We start from the raw sequence: 16,164 nt of genomic DNA, 5'->3' as shown, positions 1-16,164 counted from the left end.
TACCTGCTGTCACCGGTGCAGGAGACCAGGATGGAGCTTTTGGCTCCCAGGTTTCACCTGTCCCAGACTTGACAGTTACGGATTCTTGGGTAATGCAGCAGTGGATTGAAGATCTCTCTACTCTTCTCTCTGTTGTCCTGCCTTTCAAGTAAACAAATCTTAAAAAATACAGTCCTACCAAAACCCTCCAAAAACACAAAAATAGCAACATACATGTCCTGAACTCCTGAAAACACCAAAACACTAACAAATACACAGTCATACCTTCAGATACCCACAACCACCCTGTAATTCTCACATGCCCTCCAATTCAACAAGACTCAACATCCTCAAAAAACACAGTGCTCCCCAAATCCCATGAATGCACACCCATACCAGTGTGCAGTATGTGGCACTGATGTTAACAGGTGAGTAGCAAACACGATACAAACCATAGCATATACAAAATTCTGTACTGTAAGTTCTATAAATGTATTCTTTTTTTATAAATTTCATGCAGTGAGATGCATATCTCAGATCCCACTTTTAAAGATTTTGGCCTAAATTTTGCATCCACTTCTAACCTATGCTGGCAAGACGACCATGATCTAACATCAGACTAGGAACAAAAAGCTTATTATTAAAGTGAGCAGACCAATGACATAGCTGACACACGATTGTAACAAAAACACAAGCGCTATCTGTTCCTTACTTTCAGGAGATGCTGTATGTGAGATATGGACTCCGTCCTTGCAGCCCTGGATCGGGGTTTTAGAATCCCAACGTCTTCCTTACACAGTGTCACCCACAGGGCACCCGGGTCCCTCTGCAATATTACAGCAGCCTCACGTCAAGTTCGGATGTCTACACAGCAAGGACAAGCACCAGGATCGGCGGAGGCCAATTTCCCACGGAGCCCCCGGAGCCACACAGACCAAAGGTGAGAGCAGTGACGCTTAGTTCGCGGCGAGCCTGGGTATCCATTACTTCCTGTCTGCAATGTACCCTAGTCTCCACTAATGGAGCAACAGACCATCGGGAACCCGCTTTCTTCTCATGCCTGCGCCTCTCCTGGGACCCACTGCCGCTGCAGACACTGGAAGACGACGAAGGGCGGAGGCCAAGCTCTGGGATGTGCAGTTGACAGAGGGCGTGCGCATGCGCAGTCCTGGCATCCTGAAGGGGCCAGGGACACCGAGAGCAGAGTACTTGTGATCCGAAAAGCCTCTGGGGCTCAGCTGCTAAGGGCACTGGTCCTTCCTCGACTTCCCGAGGCCATCTCTCCTTTAACTAGCCCCAGGAAACATCTCCGGTTTTCAAAACCACAGAATCTCTCACCACGCAATTTCACCCTTGGTGAAAGACTCTGCAGTGGTGCAGCCTACAGCAAAGTCCCTGCAGTTGTGACATCAGAATATGGGTGCCATATGACATCACCGTGTGCTTCCTAATAAACTCCCTGTAGTAATAGGCCTGTGTGGGTTTTGCTAATATTCAGAGAATTCTGAATAGCGGCATAAATGAATGAGGCAGCGTACGTTTTTAAACCTTTTATTCAGTCAAAGAAATGCATAGTAGAATGAGGGCCCTATCTAAAGAGAGAGGGAAGGCTGGCGCTGCGGCTCACTAGGCTAATCCTCCACTTGCGGTGCCGGCACCCCGGGTTCTAGTGCCGGTCGGGGTGCCGGATTCTGTGTGGCCCAGGAAGGCAGGGGAGGATGGCACAGGTCCTTGGGCCCTGCACCCACATAGGAGACCAGGAGGAAGCACCTGGCTCCTGGCTTCAATTGGCGCAGGGCGCCGGCAGTAGCGGCCACTTAGGGGGTGAACCGATGGAAAAAGGAAGACCTTTCTCTCTGTCTCTTTGTCTCTCTCACTAACTCTGCCTGTCCAAAAAAAAAAAAAAAAAAAAAAAAAAAAAAAAAAAAGAGAGAGAGAGAGAGAGAGGGAAATCTGGATTCATACTGAGCACCAGGAGTCAGCCACGTGGAGGAGCACGCAGGCCAGGAAGCATGGAGCGGGTGGCCTGAAGGCCACATGCCCTGGAGGTGCAGGACAGCATGGACCCACACTGGCAAAAGTCCAAAAAGCCAGCCAGCGCCGCGGCTCACCAGGCTAATCCTCCACCTCTGGCGCTAGCACCCCAGGTTCTAGTCCTGGTCGGGGTGCTGGATTCTGTCCCGGTTGCCCCTCTTCCAGTCCAGCTCTCTGCTGTGGCCCGGGAGGGCAGTGGAGGATGGCCCAAGTGCTTGGGCCCTGCACCCGCGAGGAAGACCAGGAGAAACAACTGGCTCTTGGCTTCAGATCGGCATGGTGCACCGGCCACAATGTGTTGCCAGAGCAGCCACTGGGGGGTGAACCAACGGAAAAGGAAGACCTTTCTCTCTCTCTAACTGTCCACTCTACCTGTCAAAAAAAAAAAAAAAAAAAAAAAAAAAACCATCCAAAATGCCAAAAAGTCTTCTGGGGTGTGGTTGCAATCCTTTGGAGTGTGTGTGCCTTGTCTGTTTTGAGTAACAAAAACTTTTCTACTATGATGAAATACTATTGCAATTTCATAGCATTTTGACACTGATAAACTGGCAATTCTTCACAATATCACAATATGAATGATTCAACTTTCTGATAAAGGGATGTGACAATGACATCCACTCATGAGATGATGACCCTGGAATCCAAAGAGCTACATTCTGTGATGCAGTCAAGATGGGCCAGCTAGATGGGAGTGACAGATTGAGAATGAGAAGTGTGTTTGGCTTGGGCAGCAGATTTTTAACTCCTCGAGATTCAAGGGCTCTAGGAAAGCCCAGTAAGTTTTATGTTAGAGCAGAAGAAAAAAGTCACTTGCCTCTCTGTCCCTGACATACAGCTCACGTTCCGCTAAGGATAGATAGTCAGTATTCTGGGATGGCTACTGCAAATTCAGTATCATCAAAAAGGACTACAGTTCTGTTTCCTTGCAACTACTGTACTTGGTCGTAGAGCCACCGTGACCATTCACTCTCTTTACTTCAAATTCTGCTTTTAAGAGTTAGAAAATGATAACAGCTTAATATTACACTGTGTAGACAGCAATTTCAGATACAATGCAGGGAACCAATGAAATGTAAATAATAAAAAGTTATCAGATAAATAATAAAAAATTTCAATCTATGGAAAATGATTATATTCAAAACTACCTCTCATATCTGAAATTCAAATTCAACTTGGTATCATTTGTTTATATTTGATAAATTTGGACACATAGCTCTTTTGGGTACTAGGAGTTTTTTTAAAGAAGTAGATAGGCAGATCAGCATAGCTCCTAAACTCTGCTTCACTCTCCAATACCTTCAAAGTCTAAGTCTATGCAAACACAATGCTGGGAACTTGGACTTGGAAGTCAATCCAGGACAGTCACTTGTGTGCATGTACCTGAATACTTGAGCCTTCCATTTGCCTCTTTTGGTGCATATTAGCAGGAAGCCGAAAGGGAAAAGGAGCTGTGAGTCACACCCAGACACTTTGATATAAGATAGGCATGTGTTGACTCCTAGAAAAATGCCTGGCCCTAGGGGACTTGAAATTTTTATGAACTATACAACTTCTTGTTAGAGGATGTTACAGTATGAAATGAAGAGCATTACACACTGAACAACAAACACTATCAGTAACAAAAAGCAGAGAATTTCTGTGTTAGTCTGCAGACTTTAATATTACTCATTATTGAAGTGAGGCTTTATCGAAGGGGATCAAAACTAAGAGGGTCCTTTGCAGAACACAGAGATTTTAGCAGGGAACAGTACTTGGAGAGACAAGAATGAATCCTTCAGGATGAAGTGTCCACAGGAGACCAATGTACTGATTACTGAGAGGCCTTACTCGCTACACCCACTCCTATAGCATCCCAAAGCAAGCATGCCCTCATACTGTGCTCTGAAATGGAGGAGCAAGGGCAGCCATTCTGGAACATCCTTAGAGCCTACTTGCACACACGGGAAGCAGGGTGGGTGAGGCCTGCAAAGGAAGGCTTCTTGAGATGGAATGGAGTGAAAGGGTCACCAAGTACAAGCTTCCTGTTGGGAATCTGCAGCACTTTAAAATGGCCTAAAGACACAGACATCCCTTGTGTGTCAAATGTGTCACTTGTGGTTCTAGCCTGCCTGCCAGAACCCCCATGGAATGTGTCCCCAGCCACACCCAGGCCATCTCTTGCCTCCCCTCCCCCACCAGGGAAGCCTGAACCCAACATTCCGTTCCAGTTACCTTTAAATTTGTCCCAGCAGCAGTTGGACTCTGAGCAGCCCGCTCCCTGCCTCGGTCCTGAACTGGTGATTTCCCACTGTGGAGGCGGCCAGCCAGCCCTGCTGAGTGTCCAAGCCCAGGGAGACAGCTCCAGGAGGAGGTAAGTGTGAAGGGGAGGGGCTGTGAAACCAGATTCCCTGTCACTCCTGTGATCCATGGGAAAGCACACTAGACATTTCCCCTGGGGACAGGGCATTGGGCCAAAGGAGAAGGCAGGCAGAACCTCCTGAATCCACATGCACGACTTCCCTAGAGAGGCTCAGCAAACTCATGTTGACCTGAGGATGCTGCAAAGGTGGAGAAGCAACTTAGACTCCTCACGATGCCCTGGTGCAAATGTCGGGTGAGGAGAAGAGGTGGGGTACACATGGATTGATTCTTTGTACAACAGAGAAGGAAACAGGCCACCTGAGCATGGGTTCGTAGAAAGAAGAGGGATGGCGATGTGGTGGAGACAGAGGGAGGGTTCAGGGAGACCAGAGCCCTAGCCTTATGCAGATCCTGGAGCTCGCCCTAAGTTGCTTCTTAGTGCTTTTCCTTGGGTGTCTCAGATTCCCGCAGCACAGGGGAGACACAGACCTGGCCATCAAATGACTCACTGCTGTTGACTTCCCTGACCCACTCTGCACTTAGCTCTCCTCGCATGGGTCAGGCTGGGAGTTACCCCCACCCCCTCGGCCCACAGCCTCCCAGCTCCTTCCCACCCAGTGACGGCTTCTTTCTTTTCTAGTAGCTGTTGTCTTTTCTTCCACAACAGGGTTGCCACTTACTTTCACCTGCATATGGCTTGGGCCACCCTAGTTCCCAAAAACTTGCTCCCCTTTACCAGATGCTCACCTCTCTCATTCACTTTATGCAATCCACATTACACGGTGGGCCCTCTGTCCAAGTCTGCCTTGAACAACACTGCACTTCGGGGCCGGCGCCGTGGCTCACTTGGTTAATCCTCCGTCTGCGGCACCGGCATCCCATATGGGCCCCGGGTTCTAGTCCCAGTTGCTCTTCTTCCAGTCTAGCTCTCTGCTGTTGGCCGGGAGGAGAGTGGAGGATGGCCCTGGTGCTGGGGCCCCTGCACCCACCTGGGAGACCTAGAGGAGGCGCCTAGCCCCTGGCTTCGGATTGGCGCAGCGCTGGCCATGGCGGCCATTTGGGGAGTGAACCCACAGAAGGAAGACCTTTCTCTCTGTCTCTCTCTCAACTCTAACTCTACCTGTGAAAAACAAAAAAACAGAAAAACAAAAAACAAAAAACGAAAAACAAAACAAGCAAACAAACAAAAACCAAAAAAAACCCAATACGGTGCTCAGTTGACTACCTACTCAGGTACGCCCATCTGTGTAGTGTGGCTGATGGAAGGCACAGCTGTGTAGTGTGGTTGATATTCATAGGGAGTTTCCCAGCACTCTGGCCTCAGAATCACCCCTTAAAGCATGCGGATCCGGCTGAAAGCCCATGAGAGTATTACAGACATGGAAAGCCAAAACATTCTGCCAAAAAAAAACCAAACCAAACCAAACCAAAACAACCAAACCCTACATGAAAGATCTCCGCGAGTGAGATCCCAGTGAAAAGAACAGGTCATCAAAGAAGGAGGTACCTTTCTCTGAAGGGAGGAGAAAACTTTGACTTTGACTACGACCTTGTCTAAATATGATCAGAGTTGGTGAACTCAAAAGGCTTCCATAGCCTTGGCGACTCATGACAAGAGCCTAGGGTGGTTACTAATGCCATAAACAAGAGTGTCAATTTGTTAAGTCAACAACAGGAGTCACTGTGCACTTACTCCTCATGTAGGATCTCTGTCCTTAATGTGCTGTACATTGAGATTTAATACTATAACTAGTACTCAAACAGTATTTTTCACTTTGTGTTTCTATGTGGGTGCAAACTGTTGAAATCTTTACTTAATATATTCTAAACTGATCTTCTGTATAGAAAGAGAATTGAAAAGGAATCTTGATGTGAATGGTGTCGCTCCCCCTCTTCGTGGAGGAACGACACAGGACCCTGCGCTGTTCTCTTGTCTGCTCGGCCCTCCCCGGGTTTGCTGCTGGTTCTTCCCGGGTTGGCTACTATCCCTTCCACCTCCGTGGAAGGGCAGTTCCCCCTGGCCGCATTCCCCACTTCCGCAGGGGAGCGGCACACCGCCGGCCGGCTCTTCTCGGGGGCTGCACGGGTTCCCTTAGATGTTCCCCATAGATGTTCCCGGTGCATGCCGTCTCTCTCCTCCTTTATAGTCCTCCTCCGCCAATCCTAACTCGGCTGCCCACACGCCAAGTACGCTGCTCTCCAATCAGGAGCAAGTCCTACAGTTAATTGGTTGAACTGGAGGCAGCTGTGCGGAAGCTGTTTACTTCTCTCCCAGCGCCATATTGTGGGAGAGCAGATGCATAGAATAAGTCTTAATTCCAGTAACTTAGTCCAGTCCGGATTGCTCCCCACAGATCCCCCTTTCTTTTTATTTTTGGCGTTGATACGCGCCTGTCTTCGGTGTCCCGCGGCACACACTCTGCTCTACTTGCTAGAGTTGCCACAGGCTCTTACAAGTCCTATCCATCAGGCAAACCGAATCCGGGTCCTCTCTTCGCCATGTTGTGAGGAGGTTTTTAGGCGCTGATGCGTGCCTGTGTTCGGTGCCCTGCAGCGCATGCTCTGCTCTGCTAGAACTGCCTGCAGGTGCTTACAAAACCTATCAGGCAAACCGAATCCAAGCCTTCTCATTGCCGTATTGTGGGGGAGACTTATTAGTGTTGGTTTGTGCCTATCTTCGGTGACCTGCAGCTCATGCTTTGGTCGAGCTGCTTGCTGGTGCTTACCGCCTTAAATCAGGCAGACCGAATCCAAGCCTCCTAATTGTTGCATTGTGGGGAAGCCTTACTGATGTTAATTCGTGCCTGTCTTCGGTGACCTGCGGCGCATAAGCTGCTAGCCGCCGCAGGTGCTCATCGTGCTCATCGCCTCACTTAATCAGGCAGACCGAATCCAAGCTCTCACAGTGCAGTGTTGTAGGGAGGCCTTTCTATTTCTCTATTTCTCTATCTCCGGGCATTCCTATTTCTCCCATTTTACTTCTATCTTCCAGCATTCCTATTTCTCTCATTTTACTTCTAAACTTCCCGCGGCTTCTCTTATCCCCGCGGTTTCCCGGCGGCGCTCGCCCCGAGGCTGCTTCTCGACACCTCGCCCCGCGGCAGCTTCACGGCTCTGCGCGGCTTCCCGGCGCCTCGCCCCGCCGGCGCCCGCCCCGCGGCGGCTTCACAGCTCTGCGCGGCTTCCCGGCGCCTCGCCCCGCCGGCGGGTTCCAGGCTCTGCGCGCACGCTCCGCGGTCTCCACGCACTTCGCGCCCGCACCACGGCCTCGCGCCAATGCCCCGTGCTCTCTCTGCACGCGGCGGCTTCCGCGAATGTTTCCGCCACCACCGGCATTCAGTCCAAGTTCCCCGGACTAACCTGGCGAATCCTGGCGGCCCACGTCTCTGCCTCTGGTTCCAGATCTTCGCCTCTTGCTCCCCAGGGTGACTTGAAGAATTCCAAGATGGCTTGGCCTGCACTCGCGGCTTCATCCTCCCTAACATTTTTCTCTACCCGGTGTGTTTCCCTAAGTTTTCTTCCAACAATATTCCTCCCTCATTTCTCCTGGCCTCTCCCCACAGTCCGTATCCAAGTCTAAGTTTCTTATAGGTTTCACTTTCGCTTTCAGTCTCCTAGCTTCCCCGCCATAGTCCGCATCCGAGTCTATGAAAGCTTTCACTTTCGCTTTCAATCCTAACTTCTTTCCCACAGTCCATATCCGAGTCTATGCCTAGGCTTTCAATAGCTTCTTCCGGCACCTAGGCTCTTTGCTAGTCTCTCTCTCCGGCATTTTCCTGCTTCTTCCTGTTTCTTCCCTCCTAAGTTTCCTATCCGTCCTAGGTTTCCTATCCGAGTCATTTCTTCCCTCCTAAGTTTCCTATCCGTCCTAGGTTTCCTATCCGAGTCACGGCACCATTATGTCGCTCCCCGTCTTCGTGGAGGAGCAACACAGAACCCTGCCTAGGCTTCATATCCGAGTCACGGCACCATTATGTCGCTCCCCCTCTTTGTGGAGGAACGACACTAAACCCTGCCTAGGCTTCATATCCGAGTCACGGCACCATTATGTCGCTCCCCGTCTTCGTGGAGGAGCAACACAGAACCCTGCCTAGGCTTCATATCCGAGTCACGGCACCATTATGTCGCTCCCCCTCTTCGTGGAGGAACGACACAGGACCCTGCGCTGTTCTCTTGTCTGCTCGGCCCTCCCCGGGTTTGCTGCTGGTTCTTCCCGGGTTGGCTACTATCCCTTCCACCTCCGTGGAAGGGCAGTTCCCCCTGGCCGCATTCCCCACTTCCGCAGGGGAGCGGCACACCGCCGGCCGGCTCTTCTCGGGGGCTGCACGGGTTCCCTTAGATGTTCCCCATAGATGTTCCCGGTGCATGCCGTCTCTCTCCTCCTTTATAGTCCTCCTCCGCCAATCCTAACTCGGCTGCCCACACGCCGAGTACGCTGCTCTCCAATCAGGAGCAAGTCCTACAGTTAATTGGTTGAACTGGAGGCAGCTGTGCGGAAGCTGTTTACTTCTCTCCCAGCGCCATATTGTGGGAGAGCAGATGCATAGAATAAGTCTTAATTCCAGTAACTTAGTCCAGTCCGGATTGCTCCCCACAAATGGAAGGGGGGAGGGAGAGGGAAAGGGGAGGGTTGCGGGTGGGAGGGAAGTTATCGGAGGGGAGCCATTGTAATCCATAAGCTGTACTTTGGAAATTATATTCATTAAATAAAAGTTAAAAAAAAAAGAAAAGAAAAAACAAAGGGAGTTTCCATGAGAGGATTTTTTTTTTTCATTTCTTCTGTTAAGATTTGCTGTATTTGTTTTATGGTAGAGTGACAAAAAGAGAGGACAGATAGAGACAGATATAGAGATGGGGGCTAGATGGACAGAGAGAGAGAGAGGGACAGCATTTCCATTTCCATGCTCACCTGACCAGTGAAGAAAATACCCAGGGCTGGGTCTTGTCAAAATCAGACCCTGAGAACCTCCAAAGGGGCTCCCAAGTGCATGGCAGGAATGCAAGTACCTGTTCCTTCATGTGCTGCCTCCAAAATACATGAGCAGGAAGCTGCCTTAGAAGCACACATTCGAATGGAAAGCAGCACTCTGCTATGGGATGTGGGCATTCCACGTGGAAGATTACCTGCTGTGCCATAACGCCACTCCCCAGTTTTCTTGTCAACAATGCAAACAGTAGGGCCGGTGCTGTGGCACAGTAGGTTAACCCTCTGCATCCCATCTGGGTGCTGGTTCTTGTCCCCGCTGTCTACTTCCAATCCAGATCTCTGCCATGGACTGGGAAAGCAGTAGAAGATGGGCCAAGTGCTAGGGCCCCTGCACCCACGGGGGGAGATCTGCAAGAAGCTCCTGGCCCCTGGCTTTGGTTCTGACCAGCTCAGCCTTCTGTAGACATTTGGGGATTGATCAGAGGGTGGAAGATCATGCTAGCTCTCCCTCTCACTGTCTGTAACTCTACACCTATCAAAGAAAAAAAATACAGTGCAAAAAGTATAGTACAACTAAGAAGGTACTGTTGAATGTGACCACAAGAGTTCAAATCATTAGGCATATGTGCTACGTGTACTGCTTTCCTGCACCTGGGTTTATGTGGGTCCTCCACAGGGCTGAGTTCCTGACAGCGTTGTCCTACCTGCTGCCCTGCTCATTTCTGCAGAAATGCCCTGGGAGATTGTGCGTGGAAGTGAAAGCCGAGTGTTCCTTGCTGGGAACGTGGTGTTTCTGGGTCCCGGTGAAGTGGAAGGACAGGGTCTGGTGGATCCTTGGCAAATGTGGGAGCAGAGCCTGAGATGCAGTTGGCACTATGTGCAGACGGCACCATTCCTCCATTCCCATGGGTCTCAACTGTAGAGACTGTGGTATTGTATCGCAACAATCTGCTCTGGAGAACAGGAGAGTCTCCCTCTGGAGGGCAGGGGCCCTACTCCAGTCACCCCTTTCTTTTGTCTCCACAGCATCTCCAGTGCTGGCACTCGGCCTGACTGAATCCTGACACCTCCACGTTTCCCCTGATACTGCCACCGTGTCCCCACATCACTCTCGGCCCAGCAACCCAGACGCCCTGGGGGCAGCCACCCCCATGCCTCCTGAATGCAGTGTTCCCACCAGGCAGCCAGCTCGTGCTACCTGCTGCTTTGCCAAGGATGCCCATTGTGGCAGGAGATGGTGCCTCTGGCCATGTGAGCCTGGGAACGTCAGTGAGCCTGTGGTCTTCGACCAGGCCCCTCTCAACTGGAGTGCCATGGGGGGTCTCTGTGAGGCAACACAGCATCCTAGCCCTGCTTCTGCCAGGCTCTTCTGTGCAGAAGCTGGTGCCTGGGCCAACCACTGTGCACACGCTGGCTGGCCAGGGGGCTGCTGCCCAGACCTCCATCCTGCAGTTCCTCCTCCACCAGCCACCCAGCCTGCCCCCGTGATGCTGTTTCCAGTAAACCCTGGACCAGAGTCTCATGGCGGGGACCTGCAGTGTGGCACCGCCGCCTCCCAGGCCAAGGCCTCACGCAATGCCTCCTGCAACCCCTAAGCGTCTATATGCACTTCCGGCGCTGGCAGCATTACAAGGCCCTGGCGCAGAGGCACTGTCCACAAAGCCCTGATGCTGAAGCTCTGTCCTGCTTCCTCATGTGAGTGCTCTGCTCTGGGAGGGCCATGGGCTGGTAAGCTCAGGCTGCCTAGGGTTCTGGAGGGAAGCTCTTGAGGCAAGGAGAAGGCTGTGAGAAGCTTGGTTCCCAGCAGGGTTTGTCTGGTGTAAGCCTGCCAGTTTCAGGGGCTTCGCTCACTGGATCTGCCCCCTCCTCTGAGTGGTAACCCTTCCAGAACCTCCATGATCCCATTTCCAGAACACTTAAGCTCAGGGAGGACCATGGGATCAGGAAAGCCAAGCTTAGGAAGTGTGCATCTGTCCCCAAGGCAACCCTTGCCCACGGCGTGCACACACACACACACACACACACACACAGGTCACAGCTCATAGATTTCAGGAGCTGGGTGGTAAGAAGGGCAAGTACCCAGGAAGACTTTTTCCCAGCCCGCCCTCACTCTTCTGTGGATGTGCAGAAGGACAGCAAGGTGGTCGGGGACACACAAGTTTGTGCTGGGGCCGCATCCCTTGTGGCCGTCCTGGTTAGTCACCCACACACCCATCTCAGGGCCCTCATGCAACAGGGGATGAAGTTCCCCCCACCCCAGGGCACAGCAGAGAGCATCCACAGGTTTAAGCTCATGTACACAGCAGATGCCAGGGGATGTGCTCTGCCTGATAAAATGAGAAAAATAGCTCCTGCAATCATCGTGAGGAGTAGGCCTCGGAGAAGAGGGAGAGAGACAAAGCGAATGTCATGTGCACAGGGTCTCAGTGGATCCTCAGCCTTAGACGCAAGCCCGCGGGGTGCTGTGCAGGTGACAGAGAGACCTTCCTCACTCCCACAGTCACCTCTCTTCCCCAGGCAGGACTACGGGTATACTCAGCGTGCACCACTGAGACACAGCCCACGTTTCGTGACACGGGGAAGGTGTTCCTGCCACCCCATGCCTGTGGCCCTACAGTGCTTGCGAATGAAAGGGATCCATGTTTGGGGACACTATCATCTCCAGCCCCCTGTCAGCATCCTCTTAGGAACACAATTGCCATCCGTCCACTCCACCACCCGGGGTCTCCCCGTTTCCCTGAACCCTGGGTGCTGGGTCTGTCCCTGGAGTAACCAGGGAGGGGAGAAAATCTGCAGGGCCCCAGGCCACCTGTGAGTCCCAGCATCTGGTGTGCTAGGAAGTCTCAGAAACCCGAGGTGGTGACCTTGCCCCTACACCCTGACTCCATGCTCAGCACGAGGGCCCAGGACTTGAGTCTTAGCCCCAGGCCCAATCATTCTGTGCAGTGTCTCAGTAACCTTGGGCGGCCCTGCACAGTACCTCACCCCAGCTGACAGTTAGCCAGGGATGTCCATGTCTCGCATCTGAGTCTGGAAATCTGAGCACAAGGCACAGCAGGATTGAGAGCCCAGTCACTGACGTGCCTGCCATGTGACTCCATCTCCGAGGGTCCTGATGTCTAGACACACAGAGCTGTGATGTGCCTCTCTCTGCACGATAAAAAGGGCAGTTGTGGAGTGTACGCACATCACGTCACATGATCCAATCGCAGCCAATCCAACTCAACATTGCCTTCCAAATGAGCGTTTCCAAAGAAGTATTCTGGGTGATGCAAGCATTCCATCACTAAGGCACGAATGAAACTGAGGCCTCAAGGGCAGGCCGGAGCAGACCATGCAGCCCGTGGTGCTGAGGCCCAGGTGTGGGTGGGAATCCTGGGGATCCCGCACCAGAGAAGGACATGACAGGGACAGAGGGGAGGACAGTCTGGAGCAGAGCAGAGCTGTCCACCCTCAGCGCAGCAGGCAGGGAGGGCTGGCGCACTGGGACTCATCCTGCTGAATTACAGCCCAGTGCTGCGGACTCTGGCCCAGAGGAGGCCCACCATGCTGTTGGAGGAGGGCCTGCGGTTTGCCATGCGGGAATGGCAGCACAAGAGCAACTCTGACCGCGCGATCTTCTATGAGATGGCAGAAAAGTGAGTCGGGGGCCGTGAGCATGGACCTGCGAGTTGGGGGAGGGTGGGACAGGGCTAGGCCTGACACGTTGGACCTGTCAACAGAGACACTAAGAGGACACCTGTTCCAATACAACCCCTGCCTGGGCCCTGCTCTCCCCAGGAAGTTCCAACCACCAGCCAGATACTGAGTTCTCTGTGTCCCATCCACACAAGTTCCTCCCCCATGTAGCTGGCTGCTCACACAACTTTGATATTCGACTTCGAGGCTGCACACCCTGCACAGTTCACTGGCCTGATGGGCTGCACTTGTCAGCACACACACACTTACAGGAGGCCAGTTCTGTCTCTGCCCTTCCAGGAAGGTCCCGCGACTGCCTGCATGTCTGGGTTCCCTGCATATCCCCCCACGATCTCCGGCCTCACCTGTACCGGCAACTAATACTATCTTTGTGTTGAAGTTCAAAGTGCAACCCCCAGCAGTGTCCATTGTGTGTCCTCTGACCCCCGGAACTGTGTCCATGTGACAAGGTCCCCTGGCCATGTTCCTTCTGCCTCATGCCCTGGAGCTGGCAGATATTGAGCAAAGTGTTCTCAAATGCCATTGCAGAGCATTCTACAGAATGGAGCTCGGTCCCAGGGAACTGCAGTCTCACCGCGGGGCCCCCACTCTGTCTCTCAGGCATCCCATCCAATATACCATGAACACACACTCAGCTCTCAGAGGACATCCCTCTCAGCTAGGCTTACCCACACTCCGGGTTCTCCCTGAACCTCATCCCTGGTCTTTATGCAAAAACTCACGACCAGCCTAGTCCCTGAACCTGGACTGTGTCTCGGAGTCCTCTGGCAGGAATCATGTGCTGACCAGCTTCTGGCACCACACCGGATGGGCATCTGCATAGGGAATGGCAAGGCTGCAGGGAACCACCTTGGTCACTCGGACCTGCAATGGTGCAGGGAGCCCACCTCACAGGCCCTTTGAGTACAGGGGGAGTGAGATGTTCCCAGATCGTTTGTCCTGCTGGCAAAGCCCAAGGTTCACACGTCTCTGCCATCATTTGCTGGCTGGTGGGGTCAGCGCCTCAGACCCTCCTAAGTAGGTTGTGTCCCTTCTTTCCCAGATTCATGGAGTGTGAGGAAGCGGAGATGCAGACTCAGAAGCTGCCATGGATACAGGGCAGACTGGGCAAGCTTCCCCCAGGCCCACTGCCGCTGGTTCCACCACGGCCCCCAGCCACAGTGGCGGTCCAGCAGCCAGGTAAAGCTTCCCACTCCACTCCACAACCCATGACAAAGGCAACGGGGACCAAACGATTCCATCCCCACCCCCGTGGGAAGATTCTCTCGAGAGCAACGTTTGCCCTTCCCTGCAGAACGCACCACAAAGAGCCCAGGGTCCCTAATGCTTTGCCCACGATCTGGATATCTATGTGGTCATTTGTACTGCCACTCACCCCTCACCTCTCCAAGCACCCAACACAGTCTTCCCACGGCCTGAGGCATGAGCAAGAGAACACAGAGCGTTGGTGGCTGTCTAGGGGTTCTGCAGCTCCCATGTCCTCTCATGGCGGCAGGGTCAGGGCGCACTGCTCCCGCCTGATAGCTTGTGTCTCCAACAACTGACCTTCCCAATGGGGGCCGTGCAAGGCCCAAAGCCCTGACCTCACACTGTATACTGCATCCACAGGGTGTGGCCCCAGGAATGCCATCTCCAAGGCCCTGGCTGCCTGTCCCCTGCCACAGACACTGGCAGCCTCAGGGCACCTTGCCCAAGGGGATGCCCACTGAGACTGTGATGGAGGACGTGGACATCAAGGATACACCCATGTGGCCTGATCCACCCACCGAAGAGGACAGCTTCTGGAGTCCTAGGGAGGAGGGGAACTCTCGAGACCCAGAACTGCTGAACTACGTGGAGAAGCTCATCTCTCAGGAGGACTTCATTGCTTGGTGGGCTGTGAAATTCTGAGGTTTGTACGTCCTTGGGGATGACCATGACTCGCCCTCTGAACGCACTCAGGTGACTCAGCTCCTGACGTCCGTCTGTGTGTGTGTGTGTGTGTGTCGCGAATTTTTGGGTGTCCAGCTGGTTTTCCTATCATCTATAGTACCAAACGTGGATGTTGAAAGGGGGTGCACTGCTTTCTGCTTCTCCTTGCATCCCCTTGGTTTTCAGATGCTTCCTGGGCAGCAGAGATCTCTTTCTTGCTTTTCAGGTGGAGGCCATCATTCAGCCCCAATTCCTAGAAGCACTGCTTTCCCCAGATCCACAGCTGGATCTCGTGGCCCTGTCGATGGAGCTGGAGCAGGAGGAAGGGCTGACCTCTGGCCAGGTGAAGGAGGGAGGGAAGTCGAGCGAGTAAGGCAGGAGTGCAGGGACAGCAGGGAGGCGCGGCACGTGGGGCAGCAGGTCAACCATGGGAGCAGGCCCAGCAGATCCGTCTGGGCAAAGTGGGACAGCAGGTATCTAAGCGATCGAGCTACAAATAGGCAGATTGTGGGAAGGAGGGGCCCCTTAGTGCAGGCACAGGGAAACTGTCTACAGCTACCCTCCCTGGGATGTGTCTTTTCTGGGAATTGAGTCAGGTAGGCTGCAGGGGCAGACACGTGAGTTGGGCACAGGGACAGGTGAGGGTGCGGAGCTCTAGGGTGAGCAAGGGCAGCACAGCCCACTTTCCCCCTGTGAATCCAGCCCAGGGACTCTGCCCTTCCTGCTGCCTCCTGAACGCCCTGCGCTGCACCCGCCAATGCCCTGGCACCTGCCGTAGAGTCACTCACTCAGTGCCTTTTTCCTCCTGTAGGTGGTGGAGAAGACGTTTTGGCCTGTGACTGGGAATGGGGCTGCGGGGCTAACCCCCAATCAGGCTGCACCTGTACGGCACCCCAGGCCTGAAGCCACAGCCTGCCCAGGTGCAGACAGACACGACCAAGGCCCACAAAGATGGGTCAGTTCTGAGACCTGCCAACAAAGGGCATCGTCTCAGGAACCGCGGAGACACGTGGTCCCACCCAAGCCCCTCTCCAGACCTACCACTGCTGCTTCCTTCTCGGGGCTTCAGGAGTGCCTTTCGCTAGGGCCCACTGGGCCCACTTCTATCGCAGGAAGAAACAAGCCTGCCCCAAGAGGGCCAAAGGCTGCTTGGGGATTCACAGTCGAATCCTCTACTGAGGGCACCAGACCAGCAGTGGGCATGGCCACTGAAAATGAGGAGGAGCTGCCCAGCCTGGACTTCTTCCTCGATTCCCAGCGTCACCTGCTGCCTT

The 16,164-nt window shown here is 53.2% G+C and overlaps 1 protein-coding gene across 1 annotated transcript; it reads left to right on the top strand.

The window, feature by feature from the left end:
* The first annotated feature begins 397 nt into the window (after window positions 1-397).
* On the top strand, window positions 398-15,263 carry LOC100353475 (NUT family member 2G-like). Its single transcript, XM_089306458.1, is given in 9 exon segments — window positions 398-407; window positions 4,192-4,363; window positions 10,009-10,025; window positions 10,733-10,870; window positions 10,873-10,975; window positions 12,790-12,918; window positions 14,022-14,158; window positions 14,601-14,857; window positions 15,117-15,263. Coding segments are annotated over 9 exon segments (1,110 nt in total).
* Window positions 15,264-16,164: the final 901 nt, after the last annotated feature.

This window comes from Oryctolagus cuniculus, chromosome 1 (genome assembly GCF_051225735.1).
Source record: "Oryctolagus cuniculus isolate XC-2025 breed Fujian yellow rabbit chromosome 1, ASM5122573v1, whole genome shotgun sequence".
Classification (NCBI taxonomy): domain Eukaryota; kingdom Metazoa; phylum Chordata; class Mammalia; order Lagomorpha; family Leporidae; genus Oryctolagus; species Oryctolagus cuniculus.
The sequence above is the reverse complement of the archived record's forward strand: the minus strand, read 5'-3'. Positions and strand labels throughout refer to the sequence as shown.